Genomic DNA, 22,028 nt, shown 5'->3' with positions numbered 1-22,028 from the left:
AAAAGTGTACTGCCGAATGTACTGTCAAGCATTTATGGTAAACTAAAATATATTTTAATGTAATTTCTTTTGAAACTTTTATGTCATGTAATAAATATTATATTAAATATTATATAAATATTTGCAGTATTAAATATCACAACAGTTAAAATTATAATCAAGTACCTTACATATACTGAAGTACAGTATGTTAGTCAAAATGTGTTAAAAAGTGTGTTTTAAATTATGAAAAATACTATTAAAACATAAGGATTTAAAAAGTAAAACTTTTAATTTGATATTACAAAATGCACTTTTTTAAAAAGTACTTAAATGTGTTAAAGACTGTCATGAATGTGTACCCTTTAAGTACACTTAAATTGACTTATTTAATTAGATTATCTGCAAGCCATTTTTTTTTTTTTTTTTTAAAATATAGTTTTAGGACTTGAAGTACAAGTACACATGCAATACAATTAAAGGGTTAGTTCACCCAAAAAATGAAACTTACTCACCCTCATGTCGTTCAGTGAGGCCTCCATTGACATCAAGATAATTAACACTTAAATTGCACTGAAATGTTCTAAATACATTTAAAACAGTTCATGTGACTACAGTGGTTCAACCTTAATGTTATGAAGCAACGAGAATACTTTTTTTGTGTGCCAAAAAAACAAAATAATGAGTTTATTCAACAATATCTAGTGATGGGTGATTTAAAAACACTGCTTCATGAAGCTTCAAAGCTTTACAAATCTTTTGTTTCGAATCAGTGGTTCGAAGCATGTATCAAACTGCCAAACTGACATAAGTGTTTTGAAATTTCAATGGTTCACCACTGGGGGGGGTGTGACTTTGGCAGTTTGATACACGCTCCGAACCACTGATTCGAAACAAAAGATTTGGAAAGCTTCGAAGTTTGAACTGTTTTCAATATGTCTTTAGTAGCTTTCTGGGAATTTGAAAGTGTTAATTATCTTGCTGTCAATGGAGGCCTCACTGAGCCATCGGATTTTATCAAAAATATCTTAATTTGTGTTCCGAAGATGAACCAAGTTCTTATGGGTGTGGAACAACATGAGAGTGAGTAATTAATGACAAAATTTACATTTTGGGGTGAACTAACCCTTTAAGAGCACTTCTTTTTCACAAAGGAACGCACTCCTAAATTTGTTGCAACTGAGGAAAAATGTTGTCATAAATATATTAATTCCTTGCATGCGTTCAATACTTATAAAAGTATAGATCAAAATAGTTCCAACTAATTAAAAAGATGGACACCACGTTTCACCTAATGAGTTTGTTTTATGTATTTTTGCTCTTAGAGTATTTTGTCATTAGCTTAGCAACATAGCTAGCTTTTGTGTGCTGTCTGACTAACTCTCAAACTAAATATATAAATATTGAATACAAAATACATAAATACAAATAAATAAATATTGAAATAGCCTGAAAACAAGTGAAAAACAAACAATATTAAAAACAAATAATAAAAAAAAGAATTTCAGCACATACTGAGCTCCATTCCATAGCAAATTACTGGGCAATCAAACAATAATAAAGCATACCAGATTTCAAAGTCTTGCTTATGAACCAAGAGAAATAAATGTAGTAGGCTGAAAAAAAATCCATAAACAAGATTTTCTACCCTGAGCAGTACAGCAGTATGAGAGAAAATAATTAAAACATGATGTAAACTGGTCTGGACTCACAGCTAAGCTATAGTAATCTGTCTCCACGGTGCTTTGCACCAATTAAGATAATAACACCAAATCAATACACACTCAATACAATTTAGGTCGGCGGAAAAAGACTTGTGATGTCATGTCATGAGCAGCGATCCTTCTTGCACAGAAGTGTAAATGGCCCAAAAAAAACAAAAAAACAAAAAACAAAACCACTTTGATCACAATACACAACCAAGTATATTGCACAGCTTTAAATTATGAGTGTGTGATTTTAATTAACCAAACAGTTTTTCATTCAATTAATGTTTTTGACCCAAAGCGATAAGCAGTTGATTAAATTAGGTCATCAATTATGTCTGGAATGATATAAAAGTCATACATCGATGAGAGATAGAAAATTACAACAACTACATTCATTCAGGCAGGGGAAGAAGATTAAAGCAGAAGGCGAATCCATTGTGTGAGTGTTTCATATTCCATAGGAGACGGCTGCTCTGTACAGCACGAGGAGAGAGCTGCCATTTATATCAATAAAACTCTCCTGTGTCTCCACTTCACTTCACCACTCAACCCATAAGGGAATAAATCTGATACAAATCAGAATGAGATGGATAGAAACGGACAGAGATCAACAGAGCGTCGGGGGAAGATGAAGAAATATGGCAGAATGGAGGGATGAAAATGAAGACAACACAAGAAAGAGAGTGCAAGCACCACAGACTCGTGACAGCAGGAAAATCAGCTGGCGGGAAGGTTTCATACATTTTGATGGCAACATAATACAATCAGCAATGTTTTGAAACAATATTACACCACACAATCTCACCAGGAGGAGAAAATGATTGCATGGTACTTTAACTGAAATAAATAAGACTATTATCACTCACAAAAAAAGTTGTTGTTTTTTTTTTTTTTAAAGAAATTAAAACCGTTATTATTATTATTATTATTCAGGGGGCAAAAATATAAATATAACAGTGTCCACAAAATATTAAGCAACACAATTTTAAATATTGATCATTTTAAAAAATTGAGCAGCAAATCAGCATAGAATGATTTCTGAAGGATCATATAACACTGAAGACTATAGTAATGACTTCTGAAATTTCAGTTTTGCCATTACAAGAATAAATTACATTTTAAAATATATTAAAATTGAATTTTAAATTGTAATATTTCACAATACTACTGTTTTTACTGTATTTTTGAACAAATAAATTCAGCCATGGTAAGCAAAAACTTTTAAAAACATAAGAATAGTATATATGAATAAGTGAAATATAAATAAACCAATTAAAATATATTTTAAAAGTATTGCAATGTTACTGATGTATTGATATTCTCATGGCTAGAATGATTTTTGGGGGCTAGAATGATTTTTTTTAAAGGTAAAGGTTTTGGGTAATATATACAGTACAGTCCAAAAGTTTGGAACCACTAAGATTTTTAATGTTTTTAAAAGAAGTTCCGTCTGCTCACCAATGTTACATTTATTTAATTAAAAATACAGTAAAAAACAGTAATATTGTGAAATATTATTACAATTTTAAATAACTGTGTACTATTTAAATATATTTGACAAAGTAATTTATTCCTGTGATGCAAAGCTGAATTTTCAGCATTGTTACTCCAGTCTTCAGTGTCACATGATCCTTCAGAAATCATCCTAATATGCTGATTTGCTGCTCAATAAACATTTATGATTATTTTCAATGTTGAAAACAGTTGTGTACTTTTTTTTTTTTTTTTTTCAGGATTCCTCGATGAATAGAAAGTTCAAAAGAACAGCATTTATCTGAAATACAAAGCTTCTGTAGCATTATACACTACCGTTCAAAAGTTTGGGGTGAGTAAGAATTTTTATTTTTTTGAAAAGAAATTAAAGAAATTAATACTTTTATTCAGCAAGGATGCATTACGAAACTTCTTTTAAAAACATAAAAAATCTTAGTGGTTCCAAACTTTTGGACTGTACTGTATATATAAGAATATATTTGCAGTTTAAATAAAAATACAGATAACTGTGCAGATAAAAAGGAAATAAGTGTGTATAAGGTCACATTATATCACAGCTTTGAAAAACGGAACCATTACCATAAGGGATGCACCGATGTATCGGTCAATCAAAGACGCGCACATGTAGCCGCTGCTCATAAAGTGTGTGAGAACTGAACTGAGTGTTTCTTTCAGACTAATTAGGCTTAAACGGTTAAATAGACATACTTATTTATCAAAGTGTCTTTGCGTCTTAAGTGAACATAAATAGTTGAGAAAGAAAACAAGAACACGAGTATATTGGATCCGTGTAGTCGGTCTTCAAGGTCTATCACACACACAAAAAAAGATAAATCTATTGTAACTTTAATAAGAATAAATGTACATTTAATTTACACAGTGAATACTATGCAGTGTTTTATACATTTGATTACTTTATAGAATTTATGTAGTATTTCCTATAGTGATTTAAGTTTTTCAGGTAGGTCTATGTGTCATTGTTCTATTGTAGTTTGTTTTCCAAATTGTTCGTATTTTTTTTTTTTTATTTTTTTTTTTTATACTTAGGCTTGTATTAGTTTTTTGTAATATTGACAATGGTGTCAAGAATTAGGAAATTTAAATGGTATCAAAAATTATTTAAATTATTTATCTGAAAATAAATAATAATAAATAATATTATAGTAATGTACCAAATAAGAGGGTTCCCTGTATAGTTAACAGCATTAGTTGAGAGAGATTTGTTTTTTCCCTTTTAGAATATCAAACTATCAGTACTGGTATCAGTAGATTAATGAAGATATCATTCTGACTAATTGGCTATCCGTATCGGAGGAGAAATTTTGTATTGTGCATCTCTAATTACCATCTGATGCCATCACTGTACTATTGTACAACCTTGGCACTTTATTTAAAAAAATTGTCAGAGTCGGCGACGATAGCCTATGGTTACTGCATCGACATATGGCGCAAATGCGTTCACGGCGACCAAAGTTCGATTCCCGTCTCGAGGTCCTTTGCCGATCCTGCCCCCTCTCTCAGCCCAATGCTTTCCTGTCTGCGCTCTACTGTCCTCTCTGAATAAAGGCATAAAAAGCCTATAAAAATATCACTTAAAAAAAAAAAAAGGCAGAAAAACAAAGAAAGATGCTGATAAAAATGCGAATGGGTAGGGGGGCATCACGTGCCACTGATAACGCCTGTGCTGTTAGCAGATGTGCTGATCCGGCACAAATGGCAGGCTAAAACACATGCACAGGCAGAACCACATTTACAGCTTCATTAGCATGTGGTGAGACACTTAAACACACATTCCACACCAAACACGCACCGGGGTACTAAAAACATGCTACAGTATGTGTCTGAGACAGACTGGGAGGGTTTAAGCTGCTAACACACACCGGCCAGCAATCTAACAAAACCACCTTTGTCTGTGTGCACACACAAGCACACCCTAAATTGATGTCTAGGGCAAATACATGACAGGAATCCTATAAGCTGTAAATCGATAGTCTTGGTCTTGCTTTAATTACACATTCTCTGGCTCTCAAGCGGGTCTCTACAGATTTGGCCCACTGGAGGTAATCTTAACAATGAGAGAGGAAATACAGTGGATTATTGCACTGGGGGGATGTTTCTGAACAAGCTGACATTTAAACGACACATTTAAAAGAAATTAGAAATCATAACAGCAGGGGGAAAAAAACTGGAGGAAAATTAGCAAAGGAAATGGCACAGTGCCCTATGGATGTACTCAATAATTCATGACTAAATATAGCTTCAAGAAGACAAACACACTATTTAATATATTCTTATATGCAAATAAAGGAGATCTGAATGCAAATCTCTATGGTTTTCCAAAATAATGTTTTTCTTTCAGAGTTCTCAAATTATTTTTTTAAAACACTAACAGAGAACAAAAAACATTCAACAATCAGCTTTTCATAATGTCTGCTTGTTAAATTTGTGATGCCCTTGTGTGTGCCTTACAAACTGTTTTTGAAGATTTTTTTGATTGTGATGTAGCAGCACTTCAAGCCACATGCATGAAAAACAAGGCAATCTTTCCTCTGTTGAGATTCATACAACACTCCCATGAATCATTAATGTGGCAGGCCAGTTTTGAAAGTCAAATGGCATCACTTCAAATGTTTGGCACTCAACTTGGCTTCATAACCACTGGACGGTACCCCAATATATAGGTTTGTAGGCAGAGTCACTTCTGGCCGTATGTTCAGGTCAAGCGCTTTTATGAACCGAGCCAGACATAGAATATTCCCAGCTATTGAAATCATAGCAAATGAACCCTGTTGTCTTGTGCCAGAGGGCATGTAAATAGGATTCCGAATTTGGGACATTGCCAATGGGTTCGGATTAACGGTGTGCAGATCCGAGGATGTAGACAGTGGAGCATGAGATGGGCAAATCTCTGCTTTACTAAAGAATTAATTAGCAATAAATCAATATTAGTTTTATTACAGAGCCACAATTGTAATACTATCCAAGGACACTACACATTAAAATGGAAGAGAATGTATTTTCACATAAAAAAAACCCTTAACATGCTCAGCTAATTATAACATGAAAATAAGGTTTCGTAATTCACATGACAAGAGTGCGTGGATTCAACGTTATTTTGTTAAACCCTCAAAGGGTGACTCACACAACAAAGGCTGAGCTAATGAAAGGGGGTGCCTCTTTAAGAGCACTAATTTGCTACATGTGTTATGGAACATTTATCAGCATGGGTCGCTCAGGTGAGCCATCCAACTTGAAGGATCTTCTGCAATACTGATACTGAAGTACACTATAAATGAAGGTAGCTGCTGCTTATGAAAGGCTGATCGCTTTAATTCGCCTGCAACACAATGCTGCTTTTTCACAGACAAGGATGAAGAATGAAAGAGAGAAAAAGATAGACAAGTGAGAGAGTTGGAGGATGAACACATTACTCTTGTTTTCACATTTTCAGTCTTTAAAAAAACGTGATGTTGTTTGGAAGAATATTAAATGCGTGTGCGTATATAAAGGGTTGCATCGAATTAAAAATTCGGCCAAAACCAAAAATTCTGGATGTACCTTCATGTGCCGTTAGCAACTAAGCGGAGCGCATATGCATAGAGCAGAATGTTGAGCGGAGCGTCACACTGTGCAGTGATAACTGCTAGAGTGAGAGTGAAACCTGAGAGGACACTGAAAACTGAGGGGCGGGGCGGCATATATTTTTGGCCGTTTTTCTCTTTCGGCCAAAACCCGAAAATGCCATTTTTGGGGCGATAATTTTCAGCGACCGAAATTTCGGTGCATCCCTAATATATTATATAAATGTATAGTCTTTTTACAACATTGTGCAACGTGTGAAGGACACACATGTTGGCTTTGGAAACCTGCCTTCAGACAAAGCCTTTCACCCAGCAAATTATCATTCACATTTGTCTCATTTCAAGCCATCTGTGTTATGTAAAATAGCTGAAATGTGCCTAGAAGCATCAATGTACAACAATGGAATTAATGTAATGTATGGACAAAACATTTTCTATTTTTTTATGCATTATTAGTATATATTCATATATATATATATATATATATATTCATATATATATATATATATATATATTCATATATATATATATATATATATATATATATATATATATATGAATATATATATATATATATATATATATATATATGAATATATATATATATATATATATATATATATATATATATATATATATATATATATATATATATATATATATATATATATATATATATATATATATATATATATATATATATATATATATATATATATATATATATATATATATATATATATATATATATATATATATATATATATATATATATATATATATATATATATATATATATATATATATATATATATATATATATATATATGAATATATATATATATATATATATATATATATATATATATATATATATATATATATATATATATATATATATATATATATATATATATATATATATATATATATATATATATATATATATATATATATATATATATATATATATATATATATATATATATATATATATATATATATATATATATATAGCCACTAGAGAATATTACAGTTATGTTATGTTTTTCTATTTTTTTATGCATTATTAGTGTCCAACATATTCATATATTCATATATATATATATATATATATATATATATATATATATATATATATATATATATATATATATATATATATATATATATATATATATATTCATATATATATATATATATATATATATATATATATATATATATATATATATATATTCATATTATATATATATATATATATATATATATATATATATATATATAATATGAATATGAATATACATATATATATACATATACATACATATACATACATACATATATATATACACATATATACATATATATATATATATATATATATATATATATCAGGTTCAAACATTCACTGATGCCGAGGGGTGAAAACTTTTGAATTCAAATATCAAGGTAAACTGTACTTAATTTTTGTACTTAAGTATCTTCTGTTGGTTCCAAAGGGCAGTACTAAATTAACATTAGTAAAAACATCAGTGAATGTTTGAACCTACACACACTGTATATATGTATTTTAAATAAAACAGCAAATAAAAAAAGTGAAAAAAAAAAAAAAAAAAAATTACCAATAAAGCAAAAGTTAAACTATAAGTCATCAGATTCTGTAATTTAGCAGTTAAAGGGATAGCTGATCCCAAAATGAAAATTAAGTCATAATTTACTCACCTTGGTGTTGTTTTAATGCTGTATGCTTCTTTCTTTCTTTTTTGGACCACAAAAGGAGAATTTAAAAAAAAAAAAAAAAATGCCCCACTCGCACATATGGCAGTGAATAGCGACTAGCATCATGTTTTGTTTTATTTTAAAAGACGCAAAAGTATCACAGATCTGCGCAAAGAATGTGATTGTTAATTATCATAAACACTTAATCGGAATTATATTTTCAGGGTAATAGTTTCCACATTTTTAAATCTATTTTTAAATCTGTGCAATGTGAGAATGAGTGAATTATGCTCATTACAAGAGTTCACAATGTAATTTTGTGCCATTATGTATAAATGTGATGCGGTTCATATGGGAACCAGTGGCGTAGCCACGGGGGGGCCTGAGGGGGCCTAGGCCCCCTCATTAACATGCAGGCCCCCCCCAGATTTCTGAGCGATTTTTATTTTTTATGTTGATTTACACTGATGCATATGCTGCGCGATAAAATGCAACAGCTATTTTTTGACTTATTGGTTTGATTATTTCACGTGTTGCGCGTAGTCTCTGCTGTTATTATCTTTGCGCGTGAGACTTCGTTATTATGCGGTGAGTGGCAATGTGAAGCCGCAACCGAGACTTCCCGTTTCCAGGACGCGCATGTCAATGCAGTGAAATCCGGTGGATGCTCGAGCTCAGATACTCTCCATTCATTTTAACCAATAAAAAGTCGTTAGAGAATCAAGAACCTCTGACTGCAGCGCACACAGCTTTCTTCTCGTCATTATAGTTAATTTGAGACAGTTTCCGTGGCGTTATTTGCTCTCGCTCAGATATTTCGAGTGCGGCTGTGCGTGCTCAAACTTTGTTCCATGTAAATCAAACATGCATTTTCTCTAGAATTGTCTTCTCTCCTGGATTTAATGTTGCTAGAAGAGGTCAGATGAGATCATGTAAGCCTATGTCGGTAAAACTCAGAAAAAATAACACGACTGTCCAATCAGCCGTTATAGGCTACTGTGCTCTTGGCGCGCACTCAAGAATTGCATGCGCAAATGCGCCGGCGCGCGCTGCATAATTACTTTATTATAGCTTTAAAAAAGCGCAATAGAAACTACGAGCAATGACCGTCGTTTGAAAATGAAAGTGCCAAACATGCTATTAAAGCTGCCTACTAAAGCTACAAATGTGTGCACTTTGAGAGTAAAAGTTTGTATATGTAGTATGCACTGTGATCAAATATAAATGGGACCAAACGCGATTGAATGTAAAGGTTTATGTCTCGTTATTCTATTAATAACTACCGATTGATTTTGCATTTCTTTTAGAAGTTAAGAATTATTAGTGTCATTGTAGTCATTATTAGTGTCATATATATATATATATATATATATATATATATATATATATATATATATATAGTAGCCTACTACGCCACTGATGGGAACATAAAGGTATTTGATCGTGTGGAAAAATACTCCAATCCAACAACTCATTTGGGATCGAAAGAGTCAGATTATTCATTCAACAACGATCTTACATCATTTTTAAACAGCAACATCATTATTCCAGACCGCCTAGTTTGATAAAATATGAAATGTTTTCAGATATGAAATCATTGTGTATCATACTCTACACCAATCTATTTCCTACAAAGATTTTCAAAGAGATTTTCAAATCTAGTCACATACATCATACTGACATCACACTGATTCAATGGGAACCCTGTGCAAAACAGTCATTAAGACCTAAAGAGACTTGAAATTGTGATCTAGACCTAGGCTGAAAGCACTGATGGAGGATCAATAGGGTACTGGTGAGATCAAGGGTCACTAATTACGAGTAAAAATGAAATTGATGGAATCACACAAAGGATGTTCAGAGAGCATTTTTACTAAGGCAGATGTCTAAGACTGATCTTTTTCCGTAGAACGTGTCCAGTGAGGCACAATTAAACAAGCTATCCATCCATCATATTGATCAATCCAGGAATGATTGGTGTTGTTCAACAGGCAAACACTGAAGATGTTTATTCTCTTGAGATTACAAGGGAAGTCAACAGCTTCCTGTTCCTTATGACCTCTGTTGGCTTTTAGAAACTTGTAAATGTGACATGTTTAATTATTTATGATACTCACATACAAAGGACATTTAAACCTACAAAAACATTCAGGCCTGTCACACTGACCATGCAATTAAGTACAGACCCCCAATATCTGTACCCCCAATATGTAAATCCATGTTTCCACGCCTTTGGCCAATTAAATGTGCCTCAAGGGAATGAAGCTTCTTGACCCAATCCAAAAAGTCCCTTGCACAATGTGAGCAGCACACTTTAAAGTCCCAGAGAGCTTCACAGCCAGTTAATGTCACTTTGACATGACCTGCTCTCATGAGACGCCTCAGTCTTTGATGGGTTTAGTTCAACACTAATTAGCCTGACAGACTGGGAAAACATAAACAAGAGCAATGCTGATTAGTTAATTATAAGATATAAGAGAGTTTGAAGAGCTATTCTAATATGTAATTGTGTCTTTGTTTTAGACAAAGAGTATTTCTTAATTGCTTGCTGACTTGGTTTATTCCTCTATTTTATACTATTCAAACCGGCACACTTCTGAGTCAAGTGGGTTTTGAATTCAGATTCCAAAAAATTACATATTTTGTATATTTTAAAATGAAGTTACAATATTCAATATCATGAATATTGTGAATTTTAAAAAAAAGTTGTTAACCTAAAATGGCAGTAACCACACATTTGCCTAAATTTGGTCAGTCCAATAAAATCATACTAAAAAATAAATCAATAAAAATGTATATATAATTATAAATGAGTTACAAAACTATAAACAAACTTGTAAAAAAAAAAAAAAAAAATTATATACCCACATATATATTTTACATACATAAGTGCTGATTCTGGCCTGTGCTTTCTGATCCCATCCTCTTCTTTCCTACCAACTGTTTCCTGTCTTTGCTAACACTATCAATAAATAAATAATGAAACAAATAATTTAAAAAAACAACAACTTGGCTCAACAGCTTCACCTTCTGTAGTCAGCAGTTCATTCGTGGTGCTTGAGCTCAGTCTGATAGTGAGAAAAATCAGCACTGATGGGCGCTAAATTAAAACAGCAACACAAACCGCGTGACTAAGAAGAAATCGGGCTGCCCTGATGCCTGTGCTCTGGCAGCCGGGAATGGAGTGCTTGGCCGGGAAACTAGGGCTTGCTCTTGGGCTGCAGCAGTGCTCCTGAAGTGTGGCCACATGGGAAATTACTTCAGGGAACCACTGCCTGAAGCATGAAATTGAACCCATCCGGTGCATCTGACTGGATCCCTCCATAATATTTAAAATAATTATGTAGGAAAACTCCTGTGCAAGGTTATAAAAGGCCCAGGTCTTTGTCTTCTGGCTAAACTTGTCAATATAAAAGCAACACTGGTAGAGTCAATGAAACTGACAAAAACCTCCACAAAGACATTTTTACGCATAACAAATTAAACAACACATAAAAAGTGAATTCATTCTCAGTATAAAAAACACACTGAAGAATTTGCTGATGCATAAGTCAGACATAATGAAATAAAACTTCTAAATCCACTGTAATGTCTGTTCAAGGCTTTACTGGCAAAATTGTTGTTTTAGCTTACAAAGTCAAGTGACTTTAATTCACAATGAGAAAGTAGCTGTTACATTTATTAAGCTAATCTAAAAAGCTAAAGGAAAGGAACTCAGGAGGTCAGTGATTAAACCAATTCAATCATCAACAATGAGTAAAATCCCATGTAATATAACATCACATGTACATTAACAAATGTTTTTTTTTTAAACAGAGCCATCCAATTAAATCCAAATAGATGCTTTTCACATTTCCAGGTTTCTCAGAAGCGGAAGTCTTCATAGTTGTATATTTAGTATATTTTTTGTGTTCCCATTTGCTCAAATAGCAAAAGAAAAACTCAACAACAGTGTTTTCACAACTTTCAAAAAGATAAAAAAAAAAAAAATGGAGAGCGATTGATAATGGCAATCAGAAGAGAGAAAGATGTCAACTGTACCATCACTCCCATAGCCACTGTATTAGAAAAACCCTCACTGCAAAGGTAATATAATACTAAGTATAGTGTTATAAATATACATGCATTTGAAAAAAAAAAAAAAAAAAAAATTAAAACATGTCATCACAGTCTGTGAAAAGGGTCTATTAATTTCATTAAATAGCTGATGCAGTAATTACTGGTTTTATTCACTTTAGAATACACTTTAGAAATGATATATGCTGAAGCAAAAGATGTGTACATTACGTTACATTTAGAACTTACATAAAAAAATTTCTCTGCACACAATGCATTTCAGTCTCAGTTTTGTTTTATTACAAAAGCACCTGATGCAATATCTACCTCATTTTCCTTGATTTAAATCCAACAGTATTTGGGGGAGGGAAAAAAAAAAACACCAACCAATTTCTAAGGAAGAATTAATCCAATAAGACTCATGTTCTTGTTCATTTGAAATCAGTCCTGGAAATGGACACTTTTCAGACAGCAACATAAAGGTAAGAAGTTAATTGCAAATTAGTCAACACAGAATGTGAGACTGATGGAGGAGAGAAGGTTGCATCACATTCACAGCGACACATGATTACATCTTTGAGTGCAACTAAAAAAATATTGCCATCGTCTGACCTTGAATGAGGAGATTGTGACAGAAACACAGTTCTTGCGAGCATGTTGAAGGTTTTCTATACTTGTGCGTTTTTTTGGAAAAAAAGGTTTAGAGATATATTTTTATTTGCTCACCTGGAAGCCAATTACACTCCAATGTCATTGCCTAAGGCAGTCTGTCTTTGTTTCTCTGGATTCAATAGTAAGATTGAAAATATCCAAAGATATTTTTAAATATCTTGCTACAAAGGCTCAAAGGTGCTGATAGTGATCAAGGCCTACAGGCCAAAATGTGTGTACATCGGGGGTCTATAGGCCCCGGTATACTTCTTTTTCGTTCTTCTTTTAGGGGTAAAACGAAGTTCGAAATGCGTGACCAGCGATATACTGTAAACGAACATCTGACGCCGCCCACACTGCTGAGAGTGAAGGATAGATGAATATGTAAAAATGTGCCGTACACTTTCTTCTCAGTAACAAAATAAACACAACAAAAATGAGAAAACAGCAAGCATTTGTTATAGAAAGCATAACAAAAAGGGTCTGATCATAACAACATGGGTATGTTAGCACGAGCTCTGCAATTAGCACTCCAGTCATGTCAAGTCTTCATATAGCACTTTATTCAATAGGTTGCTTAAAATCAAGCAGCTTTACAGCATCAAACATGAAAAACAGTGTTAGTGCCTCATTTGTTTACAAGCACTTCATTTTGTACTATAAAGCAACTATCCAGTGTGTTTATGTTTTCACCCACGGAGCTCTTACATCGACGAACTCAAACACACGAAATGAGTCAAAGATGCGGTCCACGCGAGTGAAGGCGGAGCCTCGGCGCACACCTCCTGTTATGTTACCATCACTGACCAATAGTAGTACAAAGGTGTTTTGCAGCTGGAGTGAACTTTTCCTGAAAGTTCGCTTTGGCAAGCCATTTCGAACTTCCAAAAAGAACACAAAACGAACTTCGTTTTAGCCTGATTTTGTTCGAAATGATGTCACATCAGTTCATTCTTCGATTTCGTTTGAAGTATACTGGGGCCTTGTGAATGGTCACACCTTTAGTACAGAAGGGGAAGTTTTAATATTCTGATTGGTCAGTTTGAATGTCTCACATTTGGGTTTCAGTCAGATGGTCAAAGAAGGGATAAAAGAAGATTGTATCTTCTTTGCTCTAGCTCTTCTCTTTCTTTGGGCACTCTCTCTTTGCTTCCTCTTTTCTTTGACTCTTTCCCTCTACACTTTCTTTCTCTCTTTCTATCCCTCAGGAAACATTTTACATATATGCTGGGTACGATTAATGGTATATTATTTTATCATCTCGTACATCTATTTCGTTACTATTTTAAGTGTAACCACAACCAGATATTGTCATTAAACTCTTTCATTACAAATGATGTGCTGACTAGTTTTGATTCTGTATTAACTTTGAAGTGCTACCCATTACAATACAATATCTTCACACTTTAGCAACGCCCTCCCACATATTGCTATTATAACTGTGCTTATTTCCGTCATTGGTATAAGTAGCAGTGGGTGGTAATAGACAAGAAATGTACAGTTTTCTACAATCTTGCTGTTAACTTTCTTTAGTCATTCAGCAACCCTGCAGCCTGAACCCCTGAAGAAAAACAACCTTTGCACAATCAACGCGGATAGGTAAGTTTCAGTACAGAATGTAAAATGTAACTTGTTCGAATATCCAATCTTTTCAAAGCATATCAAGAAATACAACTACATTTTTAACATTTTCTTAACATGTTGCTATGTGGTTACAAGGGTGCTCTGGGTGGTTGAAAGGGCATTACTATGTGTTTTTTTATTTAAAAACAAATAAATAAATAAATAAATAAATAAATAAATAAATTACTCCAAATAAATGCTATTTTTTGAACTGTCTATTCATCAAAGAATCCTGAAAAACATATAGCAGTTTCCACAAAAATAAGCACTAAGCAGTACAATTGTCTTCTTGAGCACCAAACCATCATGTGACACTGAAGGATTATGTGACACTGAAGACTGGAGTAATAACTGCTGAAAATTCAGCTTTATCACAGGAATAATTTACAATTTTACAGTTTTTTATTTTAACATTTTTATAATAATTTACAATATTATGGTTTTTACTGTATTTGATTATATAAATGAAGCCTTGGTGAGCATAAAAGACTTCTTTTAAAAACAGTTTAAATATTAGTGTGGTAATCTTGGAATTAATCTAGATTAATCTAGATTAAAATGGCTCATTTGAATTCTGCCGAAGACATTCAGAATATGTGAGATACCCAAATTGTCCCTGCATCCCAATGTCCATACTATCCATCCTAAATAGTATGTGAGATTAAAATAAGTGTGTCCCAAAGCATAGTATGTTGAAAAGAGTATGCCAAAAGTCCCCGGATGGTCCACTATTTCCGGTAGATTTTCAACGTGTGGATCTGTGCACACTATAGAGGCTAATTGCCCACAACCCATTGCACGTTGTACGAGGATTCAGTTCAGAACTACAAACACGAGTAAAAAGTGTTAACTACAAAACATGGTGAATATGCACGATCGACACTGAGAGGTTGTTTGAGAGACTAATAATCAGTTCAAACTGATAGAAAATATTTATTTTAATGTTATATGTGTTATTTTTCATCTGCAAATACCAATGTGGACTTTTATAAAGATCTGATTGGCCATTAACTTTTAAATGCATCATTATGCATTAATATGAGGAGAGTTCTCCACATGAAAGACTCGTGACTGCAGATCAACGTGCTGCATTTCTCTCCGATACGGTAGGAAATTAGCTAAATGAAATGTGGAGGATGTAAGATGATTGACAGGCCAGTTTACGGTGACTGGATGCGGCAGAGAGCAAAGACGCAATTGTATGGCGTGATAGTATGTCCCAAAGCTTGTCTACTCTTTTGCTACACACTCAAAAGTAAGTACTTTTTGTTAACAGAAAGAGTACATACTTTTAGGCCGTAGTATAAGTAGGCGAATTGGGACGCAGCAAATGACTAAAAGTAATCCGCCATTTTGTCCGACAAAGCAGATAGGAGTTAGAAGATTAACCTCGGTGGAGTTAAACTTGAAAAATTGTGTATGACATCTTTCCGCGTTTGAAACAACATTGATTCTCATGTTCATTCATGTTTATTTGATGCTATAAATGGACTCGTAGTAAGAGATGATCGGTTTACGAGCCTCTTGAGCTGAGGCGCTACAGCAATCTGTCACGACCATGGTCATGACATATTAAAGAGCGACAAAACGGTTTTTGTTGTTTGAATTTCTTAAAAAATACAGTTTTAAAGCTGGGACTTTGTTAAATATCATAAGTAACCTGCTCTGTCTTGTCTGTCGATGTGTTGTCAGTGTCCTCTTTGCTCCGTGATGCATTTATCACTGCGTGTGGCGTGACAGCGCCAGGGCTTGTCAGACAAAGCAACAGTAACTAAGGGGGGCGGGTCTTTCGCCCGATAAGAGTCTCACGTTAACGCAGTACGTTAACGCCGATAATGGCCCACCACTATTAAATATATAATTTTTTTACCATACATTTATTACCTTAATGTTGTGATGCCTAAGTTCACTTGTAACATTTAAGGGATTTAAAAAAAAAAAATTTAAAAACATTTAAACCTGTTGCGTTTGCAAGCACCACAAATTAAGCTCCTTATAATTCACTATAATGGTTTCTTGTCAAGACTGTATAAAGAAAGTTTAACAATAAAAGGCAAACAGTTTGACCAGAGACCCTACAGTATATGCAAATCCATTTCACAACAGCTGGAGTGGCCAAGAAATGACCCTTCATCCAACCCCAAATTTCTCTCTCACACACACCTGTAAATGTGCCTCTGGAATACACACAAGCACACACTTCATCAAGCTGATTAATTACCACCCAATCAAGGCAAGGTACCCATCTCATTTTTCATAATAATGCCAGCATATGATCCCAAATTCGGTTTTGTACAAGCACCTGAGTCATGTCCACATGCTCCTGTTTATTACTTTTTAATGCAACTATAATGATTGCCCCGCTGTTCCCATTGATCAAGATATTCCATACTGAGAAACCACAGAGCCTGGGTCATTTTTCAATATTACTCACTTAATATTACCAGGTTGAGCACAACATGATAGTCTGCTGTAGTGGCATGACAGTACTTATACTCTGCATTACCAGAGGGAGGCTACTGTTGGGGAATCTAGACCTATTCGAAGCACAAAGAGAGATTTGTGTAAAGAAGCTTTGAAGAACTATGATCCATGTCACTCCGTGTGACTTTGCTCTGATAGAAGGAGAACCTCTGTAGAGGCCATCGAACAAAGCTAAGAGCAATTGTGAAAAACAATCTAAACACAGACAAAGGGATATTGGGAAATGTGTCTGGATACAGCAGCAAGCTTTGACCTTGGACTAGTGGGAATACATATGTATTTTTGTGTATGTCTCAAAGCCATACGAGTTCCTTTACCTCAATGCATTTAGTTAGTATTTAGACTTTCATGTAGGCTGATATGGTTGGACATTAACAAGCAAATCAAGCTAAAATAGTTTCTGCAACAAATAATTTGGTGGTGGAATCCGCAGAATACTTGAGACAATGTCACAGAACACACAGAATTTCACACCTGTCCATCATATAGTGATGGTCTCTGTGGGTGGGAGCTTAGAAACTAGCACAACCTGCATCCCTTTATGGCACAGTTGTCATTATCATTTCACTTCATTTTTAGAGACATCCGGAACATGAACATACTGAAGTAGAGAGGGAGAAGGATGTAACCAAATAATGAAGAATATTGGGACAAAATGCAAAAAAAAAAAAAAAAAAGAAAGAAAGTAGTATGCTCCATTGTTGTCATATTTCATGCGAAATATCTTTTTTTTATTTATTTATTTAATTTAATTTATTTTTTTAGGGATGCTCTGATTCTGGCCAATACCGAAAAGCCGATAAATATTTTCATGCTGTGGTAAACAACTGATAAATGTCTGATGTTATAATTTTATAATAAAAAAAATAAAAAAATATGCATTTCATTAGCTTGCATTTAGATGCATTGTATTTTTAAGGCTTGCATTTTTATGGGCTGAAATTCAACATGGTCGTATATTTAAGCTGTGAATATTTCAATTAAAAATATTTCACACACATTTTCATTACTAAAAATTCAATAATTTATATTCACCTTTCAGATTTCACTTCCAAAATATTAATTCTGTTTAAAAATACAACCTATAAAATTCGACTTTTCAGTCAAATTTTTTTCCCTCCCCCAAAATTCGAATTTTCAGTCCACTTTATTTCGCTTTACAAATTCACTTCCACATTTTCAGTGGATCAAATTCGGCAGGATATTTAACATTTCACATCCGGGAACTGCAGGAAAAGTCAGTGTATTTATTATAACTCCAATTGTGTTCATCAGAAAGAACAAAGTCATATCTAGCATAGCTTGCGGGTGAATTAAGCTTGGAGTAATTTTCGTTTTAAAATTAACTACTTAAGATTAACTTTAAAGTGAGTGTGAAATGATGGCAATGTAATATAAAGGTAAACACTAGGGAAATTAGAATTAATCAAAAATCCAATATCAATCAATACAAAATATATTTAAAAAATCTCTTTATATTTATATATGATATTTATATATTGTGCATACATGATCATCTTTGAAATGAAACTGTTATTTACTATTTTTAATTCCATTTTGTGCAAAAAAAAAAGTCATAGGTATTGGCAATCTGGAAAAAAAAAAAAATATATAAAAAGAAGATTATAAAATTCACAAGGGAAGCTCGAGGTAAATGCATTGGATTGTGAGATATAGTATTGAGCACATTTTGCACTGTTGCATACTGAACATAAGTAATTTGGATATTCTACGCATATAGAAAATGTACATACTGTGCAGAGTGAGCATAACATAAAGCATTGTAGTATACATTTCCAAACATAGCCTAGGTCTCCCTTCTCCCTTCCTCTCCAGGATACTGTAGCCAGAAGAAAAAAAACATAGCCAAATCACAGTAGATTGAGTTTTCGATCTGATCTTACGATCATTGAACTGGAAGCTCCACTTTCCTTCGGATTTCGGGAAAGAAAGAAAAGTGAGCCAGAAACTGCTCCTAACTCAGTAATGAAGTAACAACTGAATCAGAGCACAAGGAATATGTGTAAAAATGTGATCTGAGTGGACAATATCAATTACTAGTACACAAGTGAGTGAGTATGCCGAGGGGAGTGAGCATTACTGCTGCCAATTAGCAGCTGGAGTCTAATTCAGCCAACGGCAAAATCACATCACATGGGCAGAGAGAAAGGCTCAGTCCACAGCTTAAAATAACAATTATTGAGACTGCCAAACAGCCACAGGCAATCCTTGGTAGAAAAACAAACTAAAAAGAACTGGATGCATGCAAAAAAAATAAAAAATGGTCAAAACTCCACAAGCATTATTTTTGTTTATGTGCATGACAAATAGGTTTACAACAACAAAGAAGACTGTCTAAATATAAGGATATATGCGGTAATCTGAGTATTCACACCTTTGAAAGTAGAAACCTTTAGGGTGAATTCCAAATTATGTTATTAAAACAACCAATTTTAAAATAAATGAGCAAAAATGCATGCAGAAGAATTATTTGCCAACAAACACTGCTATAAGGCTGAATTTTACTTTTTCAGAATTTTGATTCAAAATAAAGTGTCAAAATATCAGATCTGTGCACTGCATCCTAATAGACCCACTGCTATCCATTATGTTATTTAAATTGAATCAAACACCAATATGGGGGGGGGGGGGGTCTTAATGAATTAATTTGATTGTTTTTAATCACTGACTATTTACTTGAATAATTACTTAGAAAACCTTTAAATACTGCTTGCTGAATGAAGAAATAATTTAAGGCTACATAACACTTCTCTAATTGATTAGTTAATATTTATATTTACAATACTTTGGCAATATTTTTTTACATTTTTGAAAGAAGGCTCTTTAAAGAAAAAGTTATATTTCAGCAACTATTACTCCAGGCTTCAGTGTCTAATAAGCTGAATTGATGCTCAAAATACATTATTATTATCATTATCAATGTTGAAAACTGTTGTACTGCTTTATATTTTGTGTAAAAACACATTTTCTTTGACAAATAGAAAGTTCAAATGAACAGCATTTGAATTTTTTTACTGTCACTTTTGATCATTTTAATGCATCCTTGCTGAATAAAAGTATTCATTTCTTTCAAATAAAATCATACTGACCTCAAACCTTTGATTGGTACTCTAACTTTAACATTTAAATGAAATCTTTTGTTCATCAATAGCATTTTTTTTTTTTTAAGGCACTGAAATGAGTTACAATGATGCTCGGTTTCAGATGAAATTCCCCTATAGGTTTACATGCTTATATTTGTATAAAATACCCAGAATCAACATAATAAAAACAAAAACACTCATACACTCACTGTACTCACTGCAGGTGGAGTCTGCTTCATCCGAACCGTCTGGACACTCCGGTTCTCCGTCACACCTCCATCGAGCCGGGACACACTGCCCATTCTTACATGCAAAGTCAGTTGTAGCACATGTCTTTTTTGCTGTTCAAAAAAAAAAAAAAAAAAAAAAAAAAAAAGGAAGGAAGGTAAGTACAGGGGCATACACATTTACACAAGAGGTTTTGGTGCATACCAGAGTCTATTTGAAGTCAAAGGTCAGTTCGGATGTACCTGCTTTTTCACATGTCAAGCTTAAATGGATGGTGGAATGACTTTTTTCAAAAACAATGAAACAAACCACCACACTACTAAATCTAGTCTGCAGGAGACGCCGAGACAAAATTGGATCACTTGAGAAACAATGGTAGACTGACTTGATAACAACTGCTCTGGTTCAGAAATCTTGAGCAGTAAAAGACTCATGCTTTAGATTCAAACAACAAACAGCAAGCGTGATGTGCACTGTGTTTCTCTGTCATTTCTTCTTTTTGCGTTTATAGTTTAATTGGGAAGAGAGTCTGAGTGAATTGAACACACAGATCCATCGGGAGCATTTACAAAGGCCCAGGTACACCTCACTGAATTTATGAACCCTTACTTTCGTTTGTGTATGTGTCAGGATAAAGAGTGCTTTGCTTTAAGTCCATTCAATTTGTTGCAGGGGTAAAAGAGCCTGAAGGGAGAGCGACTGATGATGTCAGCTCTCTGGGAGGCAGACCAATAAGAGCTTTATCAGTCAGAGAGGACACAGTGATTTAACACGCGTTCGGATTTTATCATGTGCATCAATTGAACACTTGCAGTGCCTGGTCTGGGTGGGTGTACTATTCTTGTATGCCAAATATTTAGTTCTGTTTTTTTCCTTTCAATCAATATGCCTACAGTGAATCAAATCAGCTGGACCATCATACTCACTACATGCCCATAAACTATGGGCAACAAATTGGATCACAGAAAATGGAGGTTACATACAGAATGGAGCCAAACTAAGAAAAATGAGAGGTATTTGTGTTATCAGATAAAAATGAGAGATGAAAGTTGTTTCAGAGGCTGAGAAAGTTATTTCATCCTGATAAAAATGTGCACCAAATCAGCTGTGCACAATAGAAAGGGCATTAACAACATTAATATGGTCGATTACAGTACATTGACTTTTCAAATGTCAACATTTATTTAAATGGGACCTATTATGCCCCTTTTTACCAGTTATAATGTATGTCTCACGGGTACTCAGAATGAACTCAGAAATCCTTTATTAAACCATGTTATGAATGGCCATTTTTGAATGCAAACAAAAACATGCTGTTTTCGTGCATGTATCTTTAAATGCAAATGAGCTGCTGCCCGCCGCTATCCAGAATAGTGCTGTACCTTTACAGCTCTTGC

At 33.6% G+C, this 22,028-nt stretch overlaps 1 protein-coding gene across 5 annotated transcripts in view; it reads right to left on the bottom strand.

Annotated features, from left to right (window-relative positions):
* Nucleotides 1–22,028, bottom strand: part of lrp8 (low density lipoprotein receptor-related protein 8, apolipoprotein e receptor) — a 180,199-nt gene that overhangs the window by 77,044 nt on the left and 81,127 nt on the right. For 2 of the 5 annotated variants that reach the window (XM_067374730.1, XM_067374733.1), the window contains exon 3: nt 20,607–20,744. In XM_067374730.1, coding sequence (XP_067230831.1) covers nt 20,607–20,744 — 138 coding nt within the window. The remainder of the gene's footprint in view (nt 1–20,606; nt 20,745–22,028) is intronic. The other 3 variants (XM_067374732.1, XM_067374734.1, XM_067374731.1) reach the window with 2 other exon arrangements.

Source organism: Chanodichthys erythropterus, chromosome 21, assembly GCF_024489055.1.
Source record: "Chanodichthys erythropterus isolate Z2021 chromosome 21, ASM2448905v1, whole genome shotgun sequence".
In the NCBI taxonomy this organism is placed as follows: Eukaryota; Metazoa; Chordata; class Actinopteri; order Cypriniformes; family Xenocyprididae; genus Chanodichthys; species Chanodichthys erythropterus.
Note: the sequence above shows the minus strand (reverse complement) of the source record. Positions and strands in the feature narration are given on the sequence as shown.